A 27,735-nucleotide genomic window follows, 5' to 3' on the forward strand; every position below is an offset into this window, starting at 1 on the left:
AATATCTACATCTTACATACTGTCCCTTTTACCATTAGACCTTAGCAGTGTCTTACCTGTGAATATAGCAGAGTGGGATTCATCAGGTGTGGGGCCAGAAGTGCCCAGCAAGTGACGCACTACTCTAGCGAGCAGATAACACTCTGACTGAAAAAACATGATCAGCGTCCAGCAAATCAGACTATAACATCAACACAATATGCCATCTCCTAGCAACAACAGGTTCAGAGGATACACTTGTTAGTATTTATGAATAAACTGTGTAAATATGTATTTTTAATTATAATCAGTAGATTAATTATCAATATGAATGTTATGAATTATCCTTTTGGATAATTTATTTATTATTATTTTATTTGAGAAAAAAAAAAAACACTTCTTGAAATATTCAACGTGCTCCTCAGCTATCTGTGAATGTGGGACAACTTTTATACCGTTAACATAGAGCACACAGGCTTTGTATAGTGTCAGAATTTTACATTTAGACACCTGTCAGATTTCAATACTGTCCACCAGGGGGAGCTACTACTACAGCAAACAGATAGCAGAGGAGCACGGGGACAGACTGTGGGGGGAGTTTTCGCTTCACTCGTGTTCAGTAAATTGTAAACGTGCAAAGATTACTGTAGTTGGCGGTCAACTAGCTTACTTGGTCACTCTTTGGTGAGTTGATTTTCCCAGACCGCTCAGCAGCACTGCTGCATAATCACACTTATTTTATGAGTGCGCTGCAGGTATGACTGTGACTCACCAATTAATTTAAAAAATTGCCACAAATCGTGAAAACCTGAAAGCTTACCCTACAATTCAAGGCAGTCTGCTCGAAATATACATACCCCAGAGACTGTAGTCTTATGGTGCAGGTGTGAAGTTTGAAATATTTTTTTATATGACTGCTGTTGAAAGCTGGGGCAAGCAATGCTTCTAAAAATGAGTATTTTTCTTTTATAACCTAATACACCGGGGTGCAGTTTTGGTCAGTGCACGTGTCTGTCCGTGTCCCCGCCCCCTCTGCACTCAGAGTACATCCTACAGGAAAAACAAACCTTCGCCAGCTCTGCCTCTGACAACCTGTTCTCCTGCGGCTGTGACGGACCGAGCACACGACCCACAGGTACCCCACGAACCCCCCACACACAAGAACATTCTGCACGCGATCTGCACCCATGGGCCCTCCTTTAAACGCTGTTTCCACCGCTACGAGCCGAGCAGCTAACGGATTTAGGCTACACTGTACGTGCAGTGAATCCGCTAGCTAGTTTGATTCAACTGCTGTATATTTATTTGCTGCTAAAATTGGGAAACAAAGCAACGTGCAAGAAGTACATGAAGAGTAACAGTTAGATAAAGATAGGAATGTGTTTAATTTTATTATTTCTAACCGCTAGCAAGATAAATGCGTTATGTTTTGTAACTTTAATTCAAACTCTTACCTATAATTTCTTAAGAGACCAGCGCTGCACCGCTTTCTTCCACTGTGTTACCGCCCACTTCTACCCTAAACTTTATGATATCGTGTTTTTCTACGTGTAATTTTATGCTTCTCTAAATTCGGTATAAGCCGAAATGTGAACAAAAGCATGTTATAACTTAGTAGAGTAATTTTAGAATGTGTTTTATTTATATTTTTTTAAAGTAGTAAATTAAAAGTAAAAATGTTCATATTTTGGATGGGGTCCAGAGTTGAGCTGAGCAGACCCTAACGGGAGTCTAAATGTGCGTGCGCTGTAACGCCCGTCCGATTGGAGGTCTATATGTCAGATTGTCAGCTATGTGCCGATGTGCCAACAAGCCAAACACTGAGCAGGAGCTTTATAAATAGCGAGACTGACATTAAAGACTGAATTCCTGACCTTGTAGTTCTGCGCAGGCGCAGTACCAGCGGTGGAGTGACAGGATGTGTTCACCTGCTGCTCTCAAAAAAAAAAACCCACAAGAAACTCTAGAGCAAAATGTGGTTTATTTAACCTGAAGAGACATACTGAGTATTAAAGTAGGGTTGTCAAAAATATAAAAAATCAAATACTAATCGATACTGAAACTAGTGTCGAAACTAGATACTCATTTGAACAAGTATTGACAAAAAAAGTCACATTCACAAGATAGAAATGAACCTTTCCTGAATAGCTGTTAAATTATCTTGAGCTGTAACAGAACAAATATAAGACCCCAGGGACTATCAGCATATACTACCTGGACGAAGGAGGGATTGCACAGATTGTGTGTGTGTGCGCTTCCTTTATTGTACACATTTTGGTGGTGTATTTCCCAACCCGTGTGTTGCCTCAGCCTGTCCTCTTGTGTGTTGTGTATTGATTGCTCTGTGTAATGTTCATATCTGAGCCTGGACATGTGCTGTGGAGACACTATTTACACTGTACATTTTGAAGGACTGCCTGTGTATGTTTTAGTGGAGTTGCATGTTTTTGGATTCATTTATTGAAGGTAAAGGTATGACTTTTCTGATGAAGGGTTCACCACCTGCTCCATGGAGATGTTATTGCTTTGCTTCTAGTGTTCCACAATACAGCATCGAAGAGGGGCAAAATAGCCTTTTTTTGGATCTTTCTGTTATACCATTGTTCCCTCATCAAAAACCAGGCTGAAGTGGTTTTATGTCATCCATGCATGTTTGCTTAATTTTGCGATCTCTCCTGGGCACTATTCAAACCCTTCTTGTGTTTTTTTTCGGGGCCTATATTCTTTTGAATGGAAATTAATGGACAAATTTATTAAGAAAATACTTTTCACCTACGTTATAACGTTAATTTATATTTAGAAATACAGTACTAGGCTATAAGATATTCCGTTATAACTGAAAACTAATGCACGTGCAGATGACCCAGAATGCACCGCGGATTTCCCCGTGTATTGACACATGCTTCAATTACACTTTTGTTTTTGCCACATACGGCATTTAATATCAAAAGCAGATTTGCGTTGTTGTAACAACTTCTACTCTGCAATTACCTGGACGGAGGAGGATTATGGTGACATGTATGCAAACTCCTTTGGCTCCATCTGTACACGCACTCCACAATGGATGTACTTACTACACTACATTTATTTGTGAATTAGGCTTTTACTGAGACCGAGGAGGATTTTGATAGAGTTTAGTCCATATTGTCTGTTTAGCTTCAGCTTTATGTGGACAGTGCAGACTGTGACTGAATGTGGATGTATTATTAGGCTCAACACTTTGACTTTGACACAGTGTAAAGGCCCCACGCTGGAGACGTGATGTGTTTTCGGATGGATACAAGTTGAATCTCTGGACACACAATTTCTTCATCTCTTCTGTTTTACTGGTAAGATGATACTATGCGCTTTGTTTGGACAGATGTGGACATATGTCAAACGTAAGTGCTGTTTGTGCCATTGGTTTGTGCAGAGCGCAGTCGTGACTCGTGAGCCTCTTCGCTGCTGTTAAATAAATCCGTACGGTGTAAGTATTGGCTCATTGAGCATTTAAAGGAACCAAAAGTTAGCAACATTCGAATGAACGTTAGTTTTCCATTGCCACAAAACTAGCGACACCATTCCAAAGACGTTGATTTTCGGTCGGTGCCTACTTGGAACAGAATGTCAGTGCCGAGCCATACGTTTGAGTAACTAAACACAGTGTGTAGACGATCTGCAGGTTTAATGCTTCTCTTTAAAGGTAAATACAGTGCCTCATTCTCAAATAGATGAAAAAATACAAACGTATGACAACTGCTGTGCAGGGATCAGAGGTGAGGTGAGAAGGAGTGAATTAAGGCTTTTTTTCCTTTAGCTGTCAATTTAAACAATCATTTTAGTGTGGTCTATATTATTTCATCCATGTTTATTATGAGGAGAGAGGACAGCAGTATATCTGACAAATCCTCGTTACATCCCCACCATTCGCACCAGGCAAAATTTTAGGCACAACTGCTCCTCAGTTGGATGCAATATGGAGCCCTGCAGCATCTTCAACACCCTCACTAAGGATTGGCGCTTTGGTTGCTATGATACTCACTCTTTATACATTTTATGCTGACAATATGAAAATATCATGGCAATTACGTCGATACCTGTGATAATCGATTTATTTCACATGATATTCTGCAATGTATCGCTGTTTTAAAACATCTTTACAACTGTATTTCTGTGTTAAACCACTACTTTTTATTAAATATGCTTAATTTGATCATTAAAACAGTGAATACACCACCTGCATTAAAAAAACATTATAATTGTAGTGCTGGCACAATGTAATTTTGTGAAATGTACCAAAAAATGATCATAGCGATACAGCAGCCATGTTAAAAATACTGTATCACCAAATTAAGTATAACAATATATATCGATATTTTGATATTGAATTGTGTTTGTGTGTTTTGTGCAGGAGACCAGGGAGCAGTTCAACCTCTCACGTGGCTCTTCTGAACATGTTACCTCAGCACCTGAAGCAAATCCGAGTCCTCATGCTGAACGAGAAGGAGAACCTGGAGAGGACCCTGTTCAGACTGGAACAAGGTACTGCAGGCGGAGCATCTGGTTTATCTTCAAACAGCATGTTGGCATCTGCGACACACACACACGTATTTTATCAGATAAAACATACCTGTGGACCTGAGAAGGAATAAGGGCTCACACTTTGAAACAAGGAGCAAGCTTTTACCACTGTAATGTTTTTAAAGGCTTAGACACATGAAGAAGAGAGGTAATGTAAGGATTTGAATGATGATGATGATGATGATGATGATTTTATTGCACTGTACAGTTACTGTGGCGTTCACACTCTTGGTTGTAGTCCAGGGCTGTGTAATTAATAGAATTTTAATGTAATTAAGATCCAGTTGTTTCTAATGGACATTTATTTATTTATTTATTTGGTTTATTTGACATTTCTGTAAATGTACCAGATTTAGCCAGAAAGGCCATGTTTCATCTGCAGTCCCTGGACAGATGTTGAAGCAGTCACCCTGGAATGTTACAGTAAACATTATGCAATATATTTAAAATAAAAACAACAGTTCAGGTGAACTAGTGAATACACTCAAACAATAAAAGCCATTACTCACACTCTACATGACACACACACACTCAAAAGAACATACACTGTACATGACACACATTACAGTAGAGGACACAGCAGCACAAACTAGTGGATCAACTCGGGTGTTTTAATGGAGAGGTCTAGAGCCAATCCTCAGTACAAGCATGTGGTTTGGAGGAAGAAGTTTGATATTTTTTGTGTTAAATGGCATTGATTAATGAAAGAGAAATCTCCGTCTTGTTTTCTGTGCATGAAAGTAAATGTGAAGGCTATTTTGATTGTTAAGGAAAACTTAAACTGAATATTAAATTGGCAGTTCAATATATAGAAAATATAAAAAATCATTTATTTTTTTTTTTGCAAAATTGTCCAGTTTGGTCCTTGTCTATTCCTGCTTTAGTTTCGGGGGTTAGTACCAGTTAAGTCTGGGTTTGTGCATATGGAAGTGTGTATTGTGTTGATTTGCAGACAGTTCACTTGTCTGATTGAGTATATGTTGTCTTAGTTGACTAAAATTTATCTTAGTCACCTGATTATTTTAATTTGATTATAAAGATTTATATGGGACAAGAACTGAAAGAAGTTAGAGAAGTTAATGAGTGATGGGCCTGTCACAATGAATAATCCTAACGATGAAGAATCCACTTATCATTCAAATCATGACGGATGGAACAATACTTTTGGGGGTCAGTATTTATCGTGGTTACTTTTTCCTTGTACTAGTGAGAAATTTTCTGTACTACGATGAGATTTGAGCTGTAGATGGTTGAATTATGAACGTCTACGACTCATTATTTATACAAGCTACAAACATGTGTGGCATTCTTCTATTTATTTTTTGCAGTTCATGTTTTTTAACTTACATTTAGAATATTTTTAGGGATATAATTCTGCTTCATGGTTTGGTTTCAATATTATAATTTATTCTGCCTATATTTACTTCATCAATATATCACACTTCAAAATTTGGCATTGCGACAGACCTGATGAGTGAGTTAGTTGCCTTAGTGGTCGACTAATCGATCATCAGTATACGTCTTTAGTTGAACAAGCATTTCTTTACAGCCCCCTATATGCAGTATGTGCTGAACTATTTAGAGCCTTGCACCAGCCAAGTGGATACATGTATTTTGATCATGGCAGTGTAAAATAAGGGCTGTAGCCATAGCTGTGAGTCTGTGACATTGTGGTATTGCTATATCATAAGCCTATAATAGCATCATAATATAATATGATAATAATATTATCTATAATATTGTGAATTGTAAGTTCTTTTGGTTCTTGGCTCCTCAGTGTTAGATAATGGCTATGTTAAAGTATACACTACATTTAGAGGCATGCAGGATATTTCTTCCCCTTCATCTTTGTGCTTGGTCCACAACCAAATAAGGCAGTATGACCTGACACTAGAGCTTTACAGGCTGTTGGTTACTAAACATATGAACTGCACAGTGAGTGCACGATAAATATTGTACCTTGAGATGTACATCATGAAAATATCGTACCAAGAGATTTGGATATCGTTACATCCTTAAAATCAAGTGGAGGCCCGGGCTTATAGGGTCATCTACAGTAGGGATGGGACGATATTAAATTTTAGACTCACGATTATCGTGGCCAAAATAATCGCGATAATTATTAACCTGTTAACGTTCTGACGGCCCGGGCCTACTTTACAACTTTACAGCAATGTACATACACTTCTGCGTCACCCACACAAACAATCTACACATCAAATGAAAGCTGCGGCGCTCGTCTTTCTGGATATGCAAAACATTTTCACCTGCAATCAGCACAGTGCTGACAGGAAAGACGTTTTTACAGAAAAGTCACAAAGTGTGAATCTGGACTTCACTTACCATTGAGCGCTCTGGTTCTGTCAAACATCAACATATTCACACAAAGTTGGTCTCATTTGTTCCGTAAAGGTCCAGAGAATATCTTTCAGTCAAGAAATTATGTCCGCAAAATAAGATCCTCCATGTGCAATCTGCTGCAGGAAAGTACTCCAAATATGAAATCTGCTCCGTCACTTCTTTGCCTTTCTTTAGTCGATTTCAGGCATAATAAACTTCTGACAGCGCCAACTTTGTTCCCCAGTGCTAAACACACGCGTCAGCTTGTGATTGACACCAGTGTTGGCCAATAAGGTGGGGGTTGTGGGTTACTGAGGCTGCAGACAGCGAATCAGTGCTACAGATGACTGAAAGTTTACGCCCCACTCTTCCCCTTGTAGAATCAACCAATTACATCACACACATTTAGTGACGTTTTGCCCTTACAGCCAATGAGCAGCGGGACAGGATGATGTATCACATGCCATGGTTTTCCGTAAACAGACGTACCCGGAAGAAAATGTGTACTCCTCAATGCCATGCTGCCGAAATGGACAGGTCCTTGTTGCGCCGGAAGTGACGCAAGTGCCCGTCGACGAACACTTAATTTTTTTAATTAAGGCACTTTGGTGAATTGGGAAACGAGTGGATGCAAAAAGTGTGCATAATGGCGCATTTTACGCACTGTTGTTTTGCGTTTTAAACATGACGAAACGGACAAACCAAAGGAAGGACGTGATCGAAGACACTGTGGATGTTTGTACAAGTTAAACTAGAGGCATCTCGGACCCGGAGCGGTTCATGGCAAAGAGTAAAGATCCCACAGTGGGCTCAGGAGTAAAGGACCTTATTTTTTGATGGATTGGATGCTGTTCTCGATCGGTAAGCGTGGTTTATTCTGCTATTGACTTAATTGTACGTAAATTATACCGTGTATAATCGTTAGCTTTGCTCCTGTGCACACAGTGCGCATTCGGACCATGCGCTCTGGCACATTTGTGTTCAGCTGTATGAATTAGACTTAATTTGTCTATTGTTTAAAAGGTGTTGTTTTATTCTGCAGTTTGCATTATTGTAGGTAAAAATCTAAGATGTACACACATTAGCGTCTCATCTGTGCGCACGGGTGAGGCGCGCGCTGGTACGTTCCTGTGGAGAGTTACGGATCAGACTTTGTTGTTGATATCTGACAAAATATAGTTCAGACAGAAATAAGCACAGAAGCTACAAGTGTCATTGCTATGTCAGAGTGGGCAAACACCACAAACTAACATCTAAACGTTGTATTGGAACTGGAAACATGAGGCAGTGTGGTTCCGTAAAGGCGATTATAATTGTGCGTGATGATCGCGATTATTAAAAAATGCCACGAACGATTAATTGCGGACCTTATTTATCGCGATTAACGATATTATCGTATATCGTCCCATCCCTAATCTACAGACTTATTGGCTCTGTAGGCGAACTGCAGGGCATCCAGGAGGAGGGAGACCATGCACTCAAATGACTTCATGATTTATTTTTTTTTGTTTATTTAAACTGGTACCATACACTGCAAATTCCCATTCAAGCCATTGAGCACTACAGGCTTCAAAGTCTGGTTTGGTTGCAGAAGTAAAATTTCCATGCATTTTTCCCATAGATTTTTTGAAAAATTCAAATAAGAGTTTAAAGACATTACAGAGGCTAACCAACTATGTGGTAACTAATATCCATAATGCAGTTGTTTTTATTCCAAAAAGCATGTTTAAAACAAGATTCTTCCAAATGTTGTAATAACTAGTGGTATACACATTTCAGAAAAGGATTTTACATAAAATTATAGGGCCTGTGGCCATTAGTTACCACATAACTGATAAGCCCTGAGCAAGCTTGCAAACTTTTAATATTATTTTTTTCTGAAAGATTATGGGAAAAATTAATGAGAAATTTACTTCCCGAACTGGCGGATGTCACTGTTGAACTCCATATACTCAACATTTTTAAGTGCAGTAAGCCTATCTTCAAAACTGAAACTTTGACATTATTTTCAAGACATGGTACATAACTCTCCTCTAAATGCAGCTTGATGAAGGAACAGTGTTGACGCTGGAGTGACTGCACACCCGAAATGCTTTGTCTCCAGAATATAACTACATATACACACTTCCACACACTGCCCTAGTTTTCTAAGCCGTGTGTCCTCCTGTGCACTTCAAGAGAGGTCAGCTCACTTCTAAAGGCACTACGGTGAACACTAACCCTGGAGTGACCTTATCCTAGTGACCTTCTGAACTTTACAGCTATACATTCCCTTAAAATCAAATCAAGATATCAGAATTGAAATACTATGATGGGATATAGTCTCCACTTGCTGACATTATCTGTCATAGCTCCTGTCATCACCGATAACAATTATTTTTGTTTTTCCAAGTGAATGTATTTTATTGACAAAAACAATGACAAAGAAAATTGTTTAATATGGATTATTTTAAGACAATATCAATATTTGTCTTGTTGTAGCAGATAGCCGATATTTGCAGATATCAATATTTAGCTTTTAAAATCCATAGCAAGGCCCACAATCCAATTTATGTAAAGTTCATAAATGAACTTTTTACTTTCGTAAAAATAATAACAAAATGTATTTATCTGGGATATATTGGTCGTGTAACCATACAGCCATATTTTAAGCCTAATTGCTCTTCTGTTTCCATTGTTCCTCCTGAGTCTGTTCAAAAAGATAAATGTGATGCACTGAGGACAAACTGGGAATGGCACACAGACTGGGGCACTTGGTAGAAAAAATATTGGTACCAAATATCGATATCTAGGGAAACTCTCCAATATCAACAATAACCCATCCCCAGAATATATTAGTAGACAAATGCAAACCTCGTAATGGTCCGGTACTCAGTACTGTGCTGTGTGACATTTAGAGCTCAGAACATGATCAGGAGGATTGTGTGAAAAGGGCTAAAGATAGAGTGCACTGCAGAGGGAACAGTGACGAGGCAGAACCAAGCACTCTGGAGGAGCAGGAATGCCTTTGTCTGACTATTGCGCAGGAGTGGAGGAGCTGTGTGTATGACCGCCACACAGGAGGGGAGGGGCTGTGAGTGCATGTCCGACCACCGCACAGGAGGGGGCTGGACCTTCATGTCTGCTCCCCTGTCCTCTGAGATCGAATGACAGGTCACGTATTATTAAAGGCACTTCAGCTTATGCAATCCAGCGTGTGCTTCAGTAATCATGGGTGATATATCGGTTCAGGTACCGGTATTGGCTGATATGATAATGATTCTTCGATATCAGTATCGAACGATATCTATACTAGATATTAATATAGAAGAGCATTATATGACTGCATGTTTACACAAACATGTGACAAATGTGTAATTTACATCGTGTGCGTGTGTAACACAGGGAAGGGGAGCGTGCGGAGCTCAACACATGTGTCGCATTGGTGTAGCATGAGCGGCTCCTGGTAAATTTCTGCTGTAGCGGACAACAGGGGGCTATTGCGAAATAATAAATATGAAGACATATCTACTTCACAACATTGATAGGGACCAGATAATATTTTTTGCACATTTTAAAAATAGCATCCATAAATCTGTTTCTTCTAAACTGAAACTAACTCTGGATATGAGCTTTAAGATACAGGACCTTGTTATGGATTTTTAAAAAGCCCAATATCGGTATCTGCAAATATCGGTCACAGCAGCAAGAGAAATATCGGTATCAGCTAAAAAAAATAAAATAATAATCCATATCAGCCCATCCTTGTTATTCAGTCATGAAGAGTAGTTTTGTCAAATAATAACATTACATCACTAAATTGTGTGTGGCAGTAGTGACTTTAGTGCAGTGATTCCTAGGGCGGGCTGAAGACAGGGTGTGCTCTAAGAGGTCAGAGTGACCCTCTGACCTCTTAAAGCTCTGGGGGCACCCCTGGACCTCTAAAGACCTTGCGATATGAATTGAAAAGAGCTATAGCATCCTAATTATTCACATTATTCATCCTAATTATTTAGTAACCACTAGCATGCTAATGTACACTTCCTGATTATCAGACAATCAAATGCTTTATCATTAGATGCAGAAAGTACACAACTGACTTATTTTGACCTCATAAGTTGCTTATAAAATATATCTATATTAGGGCAAGACAAACACTCAAATGCTCAAATACATGGGAAAAATCTGAGACAGGCTCTTTAATGCAATGCCGAAGAACAGTCCAGACAAAGCAATAACATCTCCATGGAGGCAAATAAGTGGCACACCTATTAAACTATAAAACTGAAATTTGAAACTACATTCAACACACAAATAAGACTAATCCACTTACTTCACACATTTGTAACTGCGTAGCTCCTGTCTCAGTCTTGTGTATATGCTCTGTGCAGGGTTTGAGCTACAGTTCCGCCTGGGCCCCAGTCTCCAAGGCAGAAGAGTACTGGTCCACACTAACTACCCTCTGGAGGGACAGCCGTTCAGACGCGACGTCTTCAGAGTGCTTGCCTGGAACTATCCCTCGGGCCGCGAAGATGACTCCGACAAGTACTGCTCTCTGGACCTCAAGATTGCAGGATCCTACCAGTACTACTTCGGATATATGTAAGAACAACTGCACTTTATATAGGAAGATGGCAAATGTATGTTGATTATGTATGCTAAAGTGCTACCCATCAAAACGCGTAAGAAATTATGGTTGCTGGAGTGGCAAATCATATTACAACACAACTTTTATCATGATTCCTGTGCAATTAGTAATTTGGATTATACACAATATACAATTATACACTTTTTGTCGCTTTGTACCATGCTATAACGTTATTCCCTCATCAAAAACATGCCTAAAGATGTCGTCCATTCTTGCATATTTGAGTAATCCAGTTATCTCTCCAGGGCTCTACTTGAACCATTCTAACAGTTAATAGTCTTATCCTGTCCATGACTTAACTTCACAAATGAAGTGATTTGCAGCAGTTTCATTAGCAGAATGCATGCCGATTACGTTGTGATAGTTGCCTGGAAAATCCAGAATGATATTTCTCTGTATTTTTATACACATCAATCTGGTCCCCACGCCCTCCGTTGTGTCTCAAGCCCAATCAAATTGATCATTTCAAAGATACTAAATATTTTAATACAAAATTTTTAAAACAATAAAAGGTAGCATGGTGAACTAAATAAGTTATGTTTTAACAATGAATACCATATAGAAGTGTAACACGCCCTCTTTAAACCCACCTGTCTCTCACTCAGAGCATGATGGAAACTTACCAATAGGTGGAATGTGTAGGGGGACATGCACCTCTATACCTGATTTTTACTGTCTTAAAAACATAAAAACTAGTTAATTTTAAACGTTTTGCAGAGGTCCAAATGTATCCCTTACTTTCCTAACACATTACCAAAATCATAATTATTCATTGCAATGAGTTTATTAGCACTTTTAGAGCCCATAGTGGAGTTTTGTCATCACACTAACAACAACTAGCATGCTAACCCCACACCAGCATTACTTCCTATTTGATTTGCAGAAGATAAAACGCTTTAGAATTAGATACCGATAGCACACAGCAGTTTCATCATTTGATGATCAACTGTACCAGGGCAAAACTTTTTACTTTACTTTATTACATGAAAACAATCAGGTACAGCTCCTTTAAGCCTAGCCTGTGTTTTTACAATGTCTCATTTGTTTGCTAGTTGCTAAAATACAGCTGTATCTGTAGAGGTATTGAGCGATCAGGCGGGGGCTACATCGTGGTGGACCCGGTGCTGCGTGTGGGGGCAGATGACCACGTCCTGCCCCTGGACTGTGTGACCATCCAGACCTACCTTTCCAAGTGCTTAGGACACCTAGATGACTGGTGCGACCGTCTGCGGGTGGCCAAGGAGACAGGTACACAGATGGAGCTCAGAGGAGATACAGTAAATGTGATTTAAGTGATTTGAGTGGGCATAAACTGGTTTTAGGGTTACCTGTGGAAGTGTGAACAATGCAAACCGTAATAACTAGGGCCCAACCAATAGGGATTTTTGGGTGCTGATACTGATATAAGGGGCTTTGGAGTTGCCAATAACCAATATAACAACCAATATATTTTGTGATGTAATAATAAATTGTAAATCTTCAACTGATTTTAAAACATAGGTCTGGCTCTATTAGATTTTAAGTTGGGTTTATTAAGGCTACATTCACTAGCATTTTACATAATTCATAATTCTTTTAATTCTTTTCAATACACTAGCGTTTGAATGACATGATTATTCTCAGCTCATTCACATGTCAATGCAGGTTCAATAAATTTGTGCATGGTCTCTAGCCAATTTACAGTTGGCCTATGTGAGAGCGGTCAGGTTACTGATATTGTTTACGTAGCATGTCAGTAGCTAAGTACTAACAAATCTGAACATAGGAAAAGAACCATCAAACAGACACATTTGCGACACTCACCGCATACAGCCACCGCTCAGATCCCAAGTCTTCACAAATAAGGTTCCTTTCAATCCAGACACTATGATTGCGGGACATTACAGCGGCATCCACTCCATTACGACAGCATTTTACAGTGCTCTAGGAATTCCTTTTGTTGATATTTTCTGTGTATTCTGAAAGAGAAATGATCTGTATTCCCACGAGGGTATTCATTTAAATAGGCCCAGAAAAAAATCTGTTCAGTGACAATATGAAAAATTGGCATTATGTATTTACATTTTACATACACATATAGAATTGATTAATAAATAAAACATTAAATGACTTTCTGAATCATTTTGCTTTAACCCAATTAGACAGATTTGTGAAATGCAAAGATATGTCACTTTCCCACCATTGGGTTTTGCAGTATCTAAGGTATACCTTTTTGTAAACTGCACTTTCCAGGGTACAACATGATCCACTTCACCCCACTGCAGACCCTGGGAGAGTCGCGCTCCTGCTACTCTCTGGCCGACCAGCTGACCTTTAACCCCGAGTTCAGTGCTGAGGGGCAGAGCTACGGCTGGGAGGACGTGGGCGCGCTGGTGGAGAGCTTCAGGACCGAGTGGAACATGATCTGTATCACTGATGTCGTCTACAATCACACTGGTGAGTCTCAAGACTGTTTTGAATAAGGTTGAATGAGAGCTACATGATTCCGATACTGGGAAAAAATCGGGTATTTTTGCTTAAGACCTATTATGCAAAATCGAGTTTTCAGAGCTTTTTCCCTTTTCATGTAACCACTCAAAGTTGTATTTAGAGTGATTCATGCATGTCTTAGTAATCTTTATTCTCCATTGCTCTGATCTGCCTGTTTTCACCTCCACCGGTTCACACCCAGTGCTCTGCACTCACTTTGTTCTCCAGTTTTATTTTCTTAATTAGTGATAGGTGTTGGATTTGGCAGCGTCACATAGCCATTTTGATACAAATGAAAACAAAATCAGCTTCTCACTAGTGTGTTGTGTAGCACAGCTGCAGGGCTCGTTGTGATGATGTTTATGGCAATGTTGGCTCCCGCTGGGAAACGCAGTTTTCTAACACGGGTGTCAGCTGGCTTGTTTCTTTTATTAAGTTGTTTTAGAACAATATTGTGATTTAAAATGTCTAAATTATAACATAATGATCCACGGGTGTCAGAGATTATAACTACATAGCAGACACAAGTATAATATGTCTGCTTTAAAAAAACGTGAAAAACAACTAGTTAATTTTCCTCACTTACTTTATGCATTTGGAGCATTCTAATTATTCACTGTGCTGAGTTTTAAGTGCTTTTAACAACTTTCAGAGGCTAGAGTGGAGTTTTGCTGTGATGGTAAAGCTCATAGCAACTAGCATGCTAGTGCGCACTTCCTGCTTATGGGACAATAAAACAATTTCTAATTGGATGCAGACAAGGCGCACCAGATTTATTTTATTTTGAGCTGCTTATACTATATATCTGGGGCAGGACAAATTTGGCTCAAATACAGGTCTTACAAACTTCATCTTTTTTGCATATCCTCATGCTCACTTTGAGGTCTCTCACAGCTCAGGGGGCCGTGGTTCGTGTTTGAGAGCCCTTCTTTGAGACATGCCTCTGAAATAGACTTTTGCCTTCAAATGGGGGTCCTGTCTAGGAATATTAGTTTTCATTATGGATTTGATAGAAAAAGGGACTTTTTGGGCTTTTTAATCAACAGGTTGACAGCCAGTAATAGCAGATTTAGGAGTCCAGAATGGATTTTCTAATAACTAAATGGCACTAAACTAAAGCCTTTTTACAAACAGAGCAGCTGGGTGATCCCTAACTCTGCTTCTGTACAGTGCTTCTGTATTTTGCATTTGAACACAAGAGGAGTGACAGTGGCTAACAATTCAAAGCTCAAACTCACAGCAATAAATGCTGATGTTTTCACCACATTTCCGTGATCTACTGAACCTTAAATATTAAAGGAAAAGCGAAACAAAAGCCCATGGTGCAGCACACAGGGCTTTACAAACAGATCCCTTCTCCGGCACCCAGAGCCACTCCTCCTCTGAATCAACCAACCTGCACTCAGCACTAGGACCCTGGAAATGTCACCTCCAGGTGAGAAAAGTGGGTGTAACTAAATAAAAAGCTAGCACTGACTGAAAACTGCATGAGCTTGCATGTTTGTAAAGGGCCTCTATTGTCTAGTCATTAACTGTAATATTAAAGGCCTTTATCATTTGTTAATCAGTAAATAAATATAGGCTAAAGTATTTGCTATAGTGCCCTTGTAGCATGAATAAGGGCAGGACAAGATCTCATACCACACCATCTCATAAGATAAATTTGTTTTTGCACACATGGGGAAAATGATCTCTTAAGATTTATTTCCACTTGTTTACATATGGCTCATACAAATAGGATTAAGTGTTGCAATCTCTTGAAGTTGTTCTAAAAAGTAGTGCTACAATGATGATGTGAGGCCCAAATTGTGAACTGAACCACACTATTTATTCATTACACATGTGTCAAAATCTATTCTTGTCTCATTCATGTGGACATAACCTCGTGCCTCATCTCATCCCTTGTATTGGTAGGTCTTCAATTATCTCTTTAGACACGCACCCTCCGATCAGCTGTATCTGACCCTAACCTCGGCTCCCATGTAAGAGCCATCGCAGCTCCTCATTAGTGCAGTCCATAGCTGTTGTAACACACACGGTAAGGGCCATGCACAGGTCTCATATATGTGTGTGTAAGGAAATCTTGTGTACCAGCTGTACTGCATGTACCTCTGCTTAAAGGTCACAGTAAAATGACCCTCCGATACAGAAGGAAATCCAGCACAGCCCTAACGACATGCCTTTAACACGACAGGTTTATACATTTTATTAGTTAGAGATAAGGATGCACATATATTACAAAAGTATCGATATTGAGATATTGACCAACACAATAAACAATATCAAAACATACTCAATATACTGCAATAACACCAATGTTCTCCGTCTGACAACTGGCACTGTTTTTAAGAAAGAACATGTTAATTCAGGTATGTCACTTCATCAAAAACATATCTGAAGTTGTGTTTTGTTTCATTCACAAATTTGAGTAACCCTTTATTATTGGTCTGTCTGCTTCTCCAAAGCTCAAAATGCTGTGTTCCACCTTGTGATGTCATGAAGTGGTAGTTTTTAAAGTAACAGCTCCCTTTTGCCTTTAGTTCTGTAGAGTGACAATTCCAGGGCTGAAATTATACAAATGATTCTAGTGAAGGTGTATGGAGTTTTAAAACACAGTGAAGCACTTCCTGTATTACCACATGATGACATCACTAAGTGGAACAGAGTGTTTTGTGTTTGAGAGAAGAACTCAGCCTAAATATGAAGAGTTTGTGTGTTAAACATGTGTGAATGAAACAAAACACAACTCGGGGTATGTTTTTGATGAGGAAACATTATAATATAGATCAGAAAACAGTGTATTATGGGGCCTTTAACTAAAGGTTAAATAATGGTTTTATAAATGATTTTCCTTATTAAGTCTATAATTAGTCTTAATTTAGTCCTGGTTTTGTGTCTGTTGAGCTTTGACAGAGTTTCATTAGTAAATTAATGTTTGCTTTAAGTATTTATTTTTTGATTGCTCTCCTGTGACTGATCATATTTTTAGCACTTTAACTGTGTCAAAACATATACACAACCTAAACTCAATGAAACCTAACCTCTGCAGTAAAAAGAGGTTGTATATGGGTGCTGATTGTGAAGTGGATTAATGCAATAAACATACAGGGTTACCACCTCGGCTATGTGAGTTTGCACTTCTGTCTCTGCCTGTTTTTGGGACAGAAAAGAGTATCATGCAAAATCAACTTTTTGGAACTTTCTACCATGTTATAATTTTCCCTCATCAAAAATATGTCTGAAGAGGTTTGAGATGCATGTTTGAATAATCTTGCGATCTCTCCCGGGCCCTATATGACCCCTCCTTACAGTACAATTCTATCCAATGCCCCGCCCACAAGCCTACGTCATCCATGCTCCCACACAGCCATTTTTTATAAATATAAGCATGGTACAAAACGACACACTACAACTTCACAAACTTGATGTGATGTGCAATAATTGCATTAGCAGAATACACACTGAATACGCACCTAATTGCAATGAATTTGAGACAACTGAGGTTCAGTGATCATAGTACTTAAAATTTGCATGTGACATTATGTTAATTAGAAACAATGTCAAATATTTCAGTGTTAAAGATACACTACGTTACTTTTCTAGTGGATGGTCTGCCACGGAGATGTTTTTGGTTTGCCTGGAATGTTCCACACTATGGCTCTGAACATAGCTATCTTGCATTTATTAAATTAAATTATAAAATTTTAAAAAAATACCTTTGAAAGTTTTCCAACTGTCACAGACCTGTAATTTGTCACCTGCCCCACCCACCCCCGTCTTATTGTTTTGCCTGTTATTGCAGCGTCCAACAGCGTGTGGATCCAGGAGCACCCGGAATGTGGGTACAACCTCATGAACTCTCCTCACCTCAGGCCAGCCTGGGTACTGGACCGGGCCCTCTGGCACCTGACCACCCGCACCGCAGAGGGTCGCTATAAGGAGAGAGGGCTGCCCGCGGACATCACAGAGGACAAGCATCTGCAGGTCTGTTACATTCGAACTCATAACACAACAAGGGCAGCATCAACTTGAATAAACAAATTCAAAGCAACTTTTTGATAAAATTTGTGATTTATCTTTTCAAATTATGATTCATTTCATTGTGCTTGTTTAAACATGCATGTTGGACTCAACAAATAAACTCCGCCCACAAGGACATTTCTAATAGACCTGCTAAACTGGGCAGTACCTGGAGGACAAAAGAAAAAAGTGTGTAAAATATATTTATTTTTTACACTTACAAATTTTGTTTTACAGGTACAACTTGGTAATTTTACATGTTCAAATGTGAAAATTACACTTTGACGAGTTCTGAGACATTTATTGCACCGAGTTTGTCTCAAAACGATTTGAACCTGAAGCAGGGGGCGTGCCTAGAGGGCACCGTGGTTGCTGTGGCAACAGCTAAACTGATTGATATACAGCAAAGGAGTAGCTAACCCAAACAGACAGACAGTACGTCACCTTTTTGCAATATTATGATGTACATTATTAACCTTTTTAATACGTTGTATGCCAAGGTAAATTGCGTAGATAACACTTTAGTAGCCACAGTAGCTTTAACAAGTTTTTCAGAAAACAAGATGTTAGCATTAGTTACCGCCTTGTGCTAGCGGAGTTTTCCTTGACTTTTTCCTGCTAATAAGGCTAGTGTAGCATTACAAGTGGTTACAAACATTAGATGACAAATCAGCAACAATGCCACTCCAGTTAACCTGGAGAAAGGATTCCTAAAGGCACTTACTACAGAACAGCCTCCATATAATATAACATTGTTAATTAAAAACAATGTGACGTGACATACGTAGAAGTTAACTTTGCTTTAGACCAATAACTGCGGCAATCTTGTGTGATTTCATCAACTACTGGAAATTGCAGTGGCCACTGAAGGAAGCCCACACATAGATTTAGACATTTTTGACCAGAAACCTGCATATTTACCTAGTTTGTACTAAATTTGCCTAAAAATGACTAGAAGCAGTAGGTAATGGTATTAAAACATACACAGTTGAGTTGCGGGAAAAAAAGTGGATTTGGTGTTTAGTTCCATTTAAAATAGAGAGAAATTTGAAATATGAATTGTCAAACTTTTCAGGTGGGGAGCCTGTCACCTGCTTCTCCAAAGAGATGTTATTGCTATGCCTGTATTATTCCACAGTGGCATTAAACTTTTATTCAATTACAGTTGTTGTTTTTTTTAAGATACAATTAAAAAACGCTATCTAACTGAGAGAAGGGATCATTACTAATTTAATGGCATACTGAACATTGTAGCACCAATGCCTTCATGATGAGCTGATATCATACAAATATAGTGCACCTTTAAGTAATTAACTAATGAATTAACTGTGGCTTGGTAATTTAATAGTCATGTCAATTTAAAGGACAGTTTAGCCCTTAGAAGCTACTTTGCTCCATACTGGGTCTTGTAAAAATCAGATGCACCGCCTTTAATGTCAAATAAGTTATATATTTTGTAGTGATATTTATTGACCAGATGTTGTGTGTACTTGCAGGCGATCCGCAGTGTGATATTAGAGGACATTTTCCCTCAAATCAAACTGTGGGAGTTCTTCCAGGTGGACGTGGACAAGGCCGTACTGCAGTTTGAGGCTCTGCTGCAGAAGGGTATGTACACTCTATTAAGGGTCATAACAACAGAATGTTTTCTCAATCCCTGGCTACATAGACATGGCCAGCAAAAAATACTAGGATAATCAGATAACCCAATTATTAGATCTGATTTGTGTGTGTTTAGAGCACAAGAGAAATCTGACCATTAAAAACACCTGGTGACACGTGACAGTGAATCAATGAATTTTATTTTAGTTGATGTTGTATTTGGAAGTACAGTGGCTTTTAATATAGCTCAATCTTTCTTTCAATCTTTAACATTTCTTTCATTTTTGTCTTTGCTGTATTTTTTGCTTAATTTAACTCCAGATTTTTGGTGTGTATGTAAACATAGCCCGTGTTTGTGTGTGAAGGTGCGCAGGCAGATCACAGTAAAACTGAGGGAGTCAAAGGGCTGAAGATCATCCCTGACCCAGAATACAAGCGCTATGGCAACACGGTGGACATGGACTCTGCACTGGAGACATTTGTGCCTCGGAGGTGGGACACAGTTAACTGCCATGTTATATAGTAGTTTCTCGTTTTACACTCATAAAATAATTTTAAACCAGGAGACTGAGGTCCAACCCCTATTCTACCTCTTAGCCCTTTGTCTTAGCTCTACCCCTCACTGCTAAAGAGAAGTGGCATGGCCCTGCATTTTTCGTGAACGTGCAAAAACAAGAGGTAGGGCTAAGGCAAAGGGCTAAGGGGTAGAATTAGGATTGGAATTGTCTCCTGGTTTAAATCTGTTTAGTAGCAGGCCACCCCTCAAAGGGATTAAATTCAGATGCACACTTCAAACCAAGGGGTTGGAGGAGTTTCAAAAAACAAGGACATTCTGGCAAAATAAATGTCATGTATAACCATTTTAAAGACATTTATAAGTATGAGATTGTTATTTAGTGATTTTGCTTGCTGTGCATTGCTGTAATCTGCTGAAAGTTAATAACAGAAGTGGCTAGGACTAAGGAGGACAATCAAAACTATTCGATATTCATGGAGACAAGCAGGTGGCAGACTCTTCACCAGAAAAATTAAATAGTGCCTCTTGGCAGAGTTACACTATCCATGTTTATTGCTATATTTTATACAACAATATATTATTCTTCAAAATGTGATCATGGACATGAGTAAAAGGCTGATTGTTCTGTTGTTGTTGCTGGGAATGGGACAGAGGGGGGTTGTGGCACATTGCTGAAGAATAAGGGGAGAGCGAGAAAGTAGTTTCTTTAATGATATCTTGATCCACCCTTGTGTTTGTTGTTCCAGTTCATCTACACCGCACGTGGACGAGTGCTGTGACTTGTTGAGGCAGAGGCTCACTCAGCTCAATGAGGAACAGTTCAGAGTGGTGCAGCAGCATCATGAGCAGGTGAGACAAACCCTCCTTCCACACACACACACACACACACAGGCACACACACAGTACGTTTACATGCATGCTAGGAAAACTGGCCCAGTACAATTTAAACCAATTTATCAAAGAGCATGTAAACCTGGGAACTATGAGTCAAGTACCACAGTTAAAATCTCCTAGATCTCAATAACCTCTCTGGAGAGGTCCATGTGCACTTGGATGTCCACTGCATGTAACAGTACAATTCCATAATCAGGGCCAGGCCAGGAAGCACTCAATTACATAAGGTAAGAAATGGCGAGGAAAATATTACACGTATTTTAGATCAGCAACGATGATAAACTACAGTTCTCCCACCGCAGTTCCCACAGCACATGTTTCCTTGTTTTGGTCTGCTGTGCTAAAGTGAAAGTAAAACATTCCAGAGCTTCAGTGTGTTTCTTTGTGCTGTGGAAAGTAAATAATGCTGGGTTTACACTAACTGCAAGGTGGCTCTTGTGGTCCCACACTCGCACTCTGCCGAGGTCAGTGTAACAAGTTGCTAAAACCTGTGCACTCTAAGTTCTGTGGGACCCACGTGAGTCCTGTTACAAGTGAAAGGTGTTGCACTTTTTCACCATATCAAGTTCCTAGTTTGTGAACTGTGTTCACAGACTATGGCAATAAAAGTCTTCTGATTCTGATTCTGAACCGCACTGCACTTGCAGACAGTGTACACCTGGCTTAACTTTGGAATATGCAGTTTGTAGCCTGTCTGAAATCAGGTGGTCAACGTAAATGAAATGTTGCTTATCTATGTCTGCCAAAAGTGTGGTATGATAGCTTTTTTAGCAATTATAACTGCAACGTTTGTAGTGCTAATTACTATGATTCACCTGAATGTCTCTTAGTCCCCATTGTTTAGTGCAGTTAGAGTTCTCTGTTCTCTATAAACAACTTGCCTATGTCTAGGGCCATCCTGTGCAGTGAATGGAGGGTCAAAGACCTCCAGATGTTGTGTGCAGAGCATGTTTACATGTGTGGCTGTGTCTGTTTCCCTCTCAAAAGAAGGGTTCAAAGGGCTGAACTCACTAACCTAACTGTATAGCACTCAAACTAACTGTTCTTTGAGCTGGTACAGTAAATATTGCCTCATATATTGCGTTAACTGTGCACTATGTAACTTTTCTGGCGGAGGGTTTGCTGCCTGCTTATCTCCATGGGGATGCTATTACTTTGCCTGAAATGTGCCACAGTCGGGCATTAAACAGACAAACTGTTACATTTTAAATCCCTTTATATTTCATGTGATGCGTTAGCTCTCTGGTCCACCTGAGCTCATGATGTGAAGTGATGATCTCAGCTGGTGGTGTGAATGTGACACCTTTTGCCCCCCTGCTTAGTTTTTTGAGCTGTACACTTAAATAGAGTCTACTGTATGAGGTAAACATAGGACAACCACTCAAGACATCACTTCTGTTTCTCCTCCCATAGGCCATCAATTGCATCTTGGGAAATGTAGTGTACGAGCGGCTGGCTGCACATGGACCCAAACTAGGACCTGTCACCAAGAAGGATCCTCTGGTCACAAGGTAATTCGTTGTTCTAAAAGCAATCATCGATTTTGTTGGGGAAAAAAAGACAAAAATCATTTCAACTGTCACACGTGGGGTTTTCCAGGGTGCCATACTTGGGCTAACCGAGGATGTCAGTTGGACATCTTTATGCTTCCCCTTGAATGGATTGTCAGCAGACATGGAATTTCCACTGTTGACGACACATAACTCTTTCTTAAAGTCACTCCCTCTGGTCCTCCTTCTGCCACTCACTACATTTACATGCATACCAGGAAAACTGGATAACTGGCCCTGTCCAGTTTAAACCAAATTTTCTAAATTAATGGAAACCCAGGAAACTCCCAGATCCCAATAACATGTCTGGAGAAGCCAACACGTACTTGGATACCTGCTACATGTAACAGTGTAGTTGGTTTACATTAGGCGCAGGCTAGCTGAGGTGTTCCCTGCACAGGGTAAGAAACAGCCAGGGAAATATTAGGTATGTGTTTGTCATCGTTGCTCATCTAAAATGACTGAGAAACCAAAGTACAGCTTCTCGACCGAGCATCCACAGAGCACATGTTGCTTTCTTTTTGTGCATTACCTTAACAAAACTTACTGGAGCTTCAGTGAGTTTATTTGTGTTGCAATGTGTTTGTTTAAGTTGTGCATAAGGCAGTTCCTCATGTCTGAAAATCATAGCCCCCGTTTGGACCTATTCAGTTCATTGACCTGCTGTAGACTGGGGCAAGGGTGATCTGTCAGGTCTTCAGGCAAAGGCAGTTTGAACTGGGTTGTTTAGCACATTGCATGTAAATGTACTGACTGCCACTGTCACCCTCCTGCCCAGAGGAGATGGGGGCATGGATGAGTCAGAACCTCCTCCTACAGCAAACTCAAAGGGAGGACGCAAACCTGCAAATCCTCCATACTATGTTTAGTTACTCAAGTGAGGCTGACCTTGTGAGAGGTGGAAAAGAAACAAAATCTAGACAGCAAAAGACATCAACTATTGCAGTTGATTGAAAGTGTCACTCTGCAGTTCCTATAGTGAACTGTAAAGATACTTAAAAGCACAGAGCTCTTACTCTGACTAGTTTTTGAAGCCAATATTTATCTAATAGCTTATTATATAATTAAGCTTAGGCTTCTAACTCATTCTGTTTTAACTTACTATTCATTATTGAAATATTTCCTTTATTTTTTTTCCTTTAATAAGCAAGAGTTTAATAAGTATAGAGTTTAGTAAGTGTGAAGTATGAATTGTGTATCTGGGTAAAAGTAACTAACCAAGTTATTTATTTAGCCCTTACTGTTGAAGCAATTTAAGAACAATATATTACGATGGCTTAAATAAGTGATGCATCCAAATGAAAATCATAGACGCACCGGTGCACCCAACTCAAAATGATCTAAATATGTTATTTGTTAGCAGTTAATACCCCATAGAAGTGTAATACCCTCTCTTTAAACTATTATCATATGGACCAGCCAGACACCCTCATTGCTCCCCGGCTTTGAGGGTATTATAGCCTGTCTGAAATGTAACTACCACTAATCTTTTTCCTTCATCTGATTAGATATTTCACCTTCCCTTATGGAGACATGACTCTGGAGGAGGAGATGCTGCTGCTGGATAAGCCTGAGAAGTCCTGTCACTTCCTGGCTCACAACGGCTGGGTGATGGGTGACGACCCTTTGCGCAACTTTGCTGAACCAGGTACACCCAAGTTTAAACTTAACTGAAACCGGTACTCCAGGGTTTAATCTCTGGCAGTCTAGGTACTCCCGGGTTTAAATTTAACTGAAACGGATACTCTCAGGTTTATTCTTAGCTAAACCAGATACTCCCTGGTTTAAACTTTTTTATACAGTAGACAATGTGTAAATAATGTGAAAACATGGCAAAATGTTATATTACTGGGTCTCTGGCCTGTAATAATTAGTGAATATGAATCTGTCTAATATAGCAAGCATATAACATTGGTAGATTTCTATTGTTCATATTTCTACCAATACCATCTAATCAATAGGGATTTTTTTTGGGTGTTTTTTTTTTTTCTTTTGAGCAGGCCCGGTTATATCCTCCGGAATTTAGGTGGGCAGACTAAAATTCTAGGTTGACAAATATTATAGGTAGCAGGTTTGTGTGTACAAGAATTGACTAGGTTGTACATCTCTGCAGTAGTGACTCATGTTTGATGTGCTCAGGTTCAAACGTGTACCTGCGGAGGGAGCTCGTGTGCTGGGGTGACAGTGTGAAGCTACGCTATGGGAAAAGCCCTGAGGACTGCCCCTATCTGTGGGAGCACATGAAGAAGTACACAGAGATCACAGCCACCCACTTCCACGGAGTACGACTGGACAACTGCCACTCCACCCCCCTGCATGTCGCCGAGGTAACGGGCATGGATGGGAATGATATAAATCCAGCTGCATGTTGGTGTAATTACTATTAAGGTGAAGAATAGATATGTCACATAAATACTTACCTAAATATTATTTTTAATAGCACATAGTACTTACTGTATGCATATTATGTGACCAGCTACATTCAACCAAAGCTCTCTTTCACTGTAAAAAGTGATTTCCATATTAGGTTTATTATTTGTGGAGTGTAAATTGTATTAGGGGGAGGTGAATGGAGAATGCAGGAAATGGTAAAGTGACGTTACCATTTGGCACAAGGAGCAGAGTGGTAGGAGCAGAGTGGTAGGAGCAGAGTGGTAGGAGCAGAGTGGTAGGAGCAGAGTGGTAGGAGCAGAGTGGTAGGAGCAGAGTGGCAGGAGCAGAGTGGCAGGAGCAGAGTGGCAGGAGCAGAGTGGCAGGAGCACAGTGGCAGGAGCACAGTGGCAGGAGCACAGTGGCAGGAGCACAGTGGCAGGAGCACAGTGGCAGGAGCACAGTGGCAGGAGCACAGTGGCAGGAGCACAGTGGCAGGAGCACGATACCAAAAGCAAGTAGTGGGAGGTTAAGAGAGAACAATAGAAGATCCACTGAAGATGGTGCAGTCTATAGTTTATTTGGTGGATATGAGGAAAGGTTGAGAGAACTGTGACCAGTAGTGTTGAAAGAATTTCCTGGTTTAAATAGAGAAGTTGGTAATATGTTGAGTATCAGTGAGGACTGACTAGAATGGGCCGGCATGTTAAGATGTAGCCCTGGTCCTGATTCAATAACACGATTTTGTCTAAGGTCTTACATTATTTTTAACAGATTACACAGGATTACATAATTTAATCCAAATAACCATGACATGCCCCTAGCTTGTCCTGAGGTGTGAGTAACTGGATGTGCCCCTGTGTTGTGGTCAGTACATGTTGGACGCAGCCCGAGCCGTCAGACCAAACCTGTACGTGATCGCAGAGCTGTTCACAGGAAGTGAGCTTATAGACAATGTGTTTGTCAACAGACTGGGCATAAGCAGCCTGGTGCGAGGTACTGCCCCTTACAGCATGGACCACTTGATTTTGGATTTTTGGATTTTGGTTTCTCTGATCTCTTTTGGAGCATGTTTAGGCCTGTATCACTAACACGATTTGATGGGTTTTTGCTTTGGCGCTGCAAAATTAAACTGCAATATTTAGGTGCCAAAATAGTCCTATTGAAGCAGTTTATACTTTTTAGACTAAAAGTCATGAAATTATTAATGCTGTTAAAAGTAGACTTATAATTTATTAGCAGTTATATACATATTCCAGATTTCACCATAATATGATTTTTTTAAATACTGTTTTTGATTTAGTTAACATCCAGGTTTAGCAAATATTGATGATGAAAGATAGTGTGCATCCCTGCTTTTACTCACCCTCTCTGCTCCTCCTCTCCTCATCTCCTCTCTCCTCCTCTCCTCATCTCCTCTCTCCTTTCTCCTCTTCTCTCTCCTCCTCTCTTCCCCCCTCTCTCTGTGTGGCCTTGCTTTTTGCTGTGTAGTACATGTTGGATGTGGCTCGTGGCGTGTGTCCTAACCTGTACGTGGTGGCCGAGCTGTTTACGGGCAGTGAGGAGCTGGATAATATCTTCGTCACCAGGCTGGGCATCTCCTCACTCATCAGAGGTACAGTGTAGCGCACTTCTGGATGCATGGCTCTACTCTGATCTGTTCTTGCGCATGTGTGAGAATAGCATTGTTTCCACTGGAGATGAAAAGGGCTGGGCCAAATATCACAAGTTGTCTAGAATATACTGATTTAGATTCAGAAATGATTTTATTAGAAAAACACGTACCCATCTACCCAATGGGTGCCAGTAGGGATGCACCGATCCAGCTTTTTCACTTCTGATACCAGTATCGGAAGTATTATCCAAAATCAACACTTTGGAGCTTTCTACCATCATATAATGTTGCTTCCTCATTAAAAACATGCCTGAAAAGGTTTTAGATGTCATCCATGCATGTTTCAGTATTTTAGTAATCGTTCCTGGGCCCTATTCAAACTCCTCTTATGGTTAGCTGTAAGATTCTGTCCAATGTTCAGCCTATGTTGTCCACACAACAATTCTCCATAAATATACATAAGCATGATACAAAACTGTACACAATAACTTGACAAAGCTGATGTACAGTAGTTTCTTTAGAGGGATGCACACTGATTGTGTTGTGATAGTGCTCTGCAGGGGGAGTGAAGGGAGCAAGGGACTCAGACCATTAAAAGCAAAAGTGAAATTTCTAAAACATGTTAATATGTTGTTTTCAGGAAATATAGCATTTTCAAAACAATAAAAGGTAACATGGTGATCTAAATATGTTATGTATTACCAGTTCATACCCAATAGAAATTCTTATTAGTCTGATGTGCCTCCTTTTTTCCCCAGAAGATTAATTATTCACCTGTATCAAGAAAAAGCGTTATAAAACTTTTTGCCGTAAACAAAGATAACACAACAAGTTGAAAGCCTATGCAAGTCAATGCAAGTCAGACCTCCATTGAGATCTCCAGTGGAAACCAGCACAGGACATCATGCAGCTGTACTGTAGTGAACCATCTGTGACTGTGCTCTGGTTCAGAGGCCATGTCTGCGGGGGACAGCCATGAGGAGGGTCGTCTGGTGTACCGTTATGGAGGAGAGCCTGTGGGTGCATTTGTCCAGCCCAGCCTGCGCCCGCTCATGCCCACCATCGCCCACGCCATGTTCTTGGACGTGACCCATGACAACGAGTGCCCCATCCAGGTATGTACTGTCCCACTCTAAACATGACAGGGCAGGAGAAATGTCAGAAAGAACGCAGCTATACCTACACTTACTGT

The 27,735-nt window shown here is 39.9% G+C and overlaps 1 protein-coding gene across 6 annotated transcripts in view; it reads left to right on the plus strand.

Annotated features, from left to right (window-relative positions):
• The first annotated feature begins 1,034 nt into the window (after positions 1 to 1,034).
• The window catches only part of agla (amylo-alpha-1, 6-glucosidase, 4-alpha-glucanotransferase a), a 41,518-nt gene continuing 14,817 nt past the window's right edge, over positions 1,035 to 27,735 (plus strand). The window contains exons 1-16 of one of the 6 annotated variants that reach the window (XM_055228339.1): positions 1,035 to 1,114; positions 3,215 to 3,308; positions 3,392 to 3,445; positions 4,370 to 4,500; positions 11,250 to 11,460; positions 12,585 to 12,754; positions 13,739 to 13,942; positions 17,778 to 17,959; positions 19,492 to 19,603; positions 19,963 to 20,089; positions 20,861 to 20,963; positions 22,422 to 22,519; positions 24,067 to 24,206; positions 24,698 to 24,885; positions 26,420 to 26,543; positions 27,495 to 27,658. In XM_055228339.1, the coding sequence (XP_055084314.1) occupies positions 4,413 to 4,500; positions 11,250 to 11,460; positions 12,585 to 12,754; positions 13,739 to 13,942; positions 17,778 to 17,959; positions 19,492 to 19,603; positions 19,963 to 20,089; positions 20,861 to 20,963; positions 22,422 to 22,519; positions 24,067 to 24,206; positions 24,698 to 24,885; positions 26,420 to 26,543; positions 27,495 to 27,658 (1,911 nt within the window). In that variant the 5' untranslated portion in view covers positions 1,035 to 1,114; positions 3,215 to 3,308; positions 3,392 to 3,445; positions 4,370 to 4,412. Of the gene's footprint in view, positions 1,115 to 3,189; positions 3,309 to 3,391; positions 3,446 to 4,369; positions 4,501 to 11,249; positions 11,461 to 12,584; positions 12,755 to 13,738; positions 13,943 to 17,777; positions 17,960 to 19,491; positions 19,604 to 19,962; positions 20,090 to 20,860; positions 20,964 to 22,421; positions 22,520 to 24,066; positions 24,207 to 24,697; positions 24,886 to 25,800; positions 25,925 to 26,419; positions 26,544 to 27,494; positions 27,659 to 27,735 lie in introns of all 6 variants that reach the window. The other 5 variants (XM_055228334.1, XM_055228337.1, XM_055228338.1 and 2 more) reach the window with 5 other exon arrangements.

The sequence above is a fragment of the Periophthalmus magnuspinnatus genome, chromosome 17 (assembly GCF_009829125.3).
Source record: "Periophthalmus magnuspinnatus isolate fPerMag1 chromosome 17, fPerMag1.2.pri, whole genome shotgun sequence".
NCBI lineage: Eukaryota > Metazoa > Chordata > Actinopteri > Gobiiformes > Gobiidae > Periophthalmus > Periophthalmus magnuspinnatus.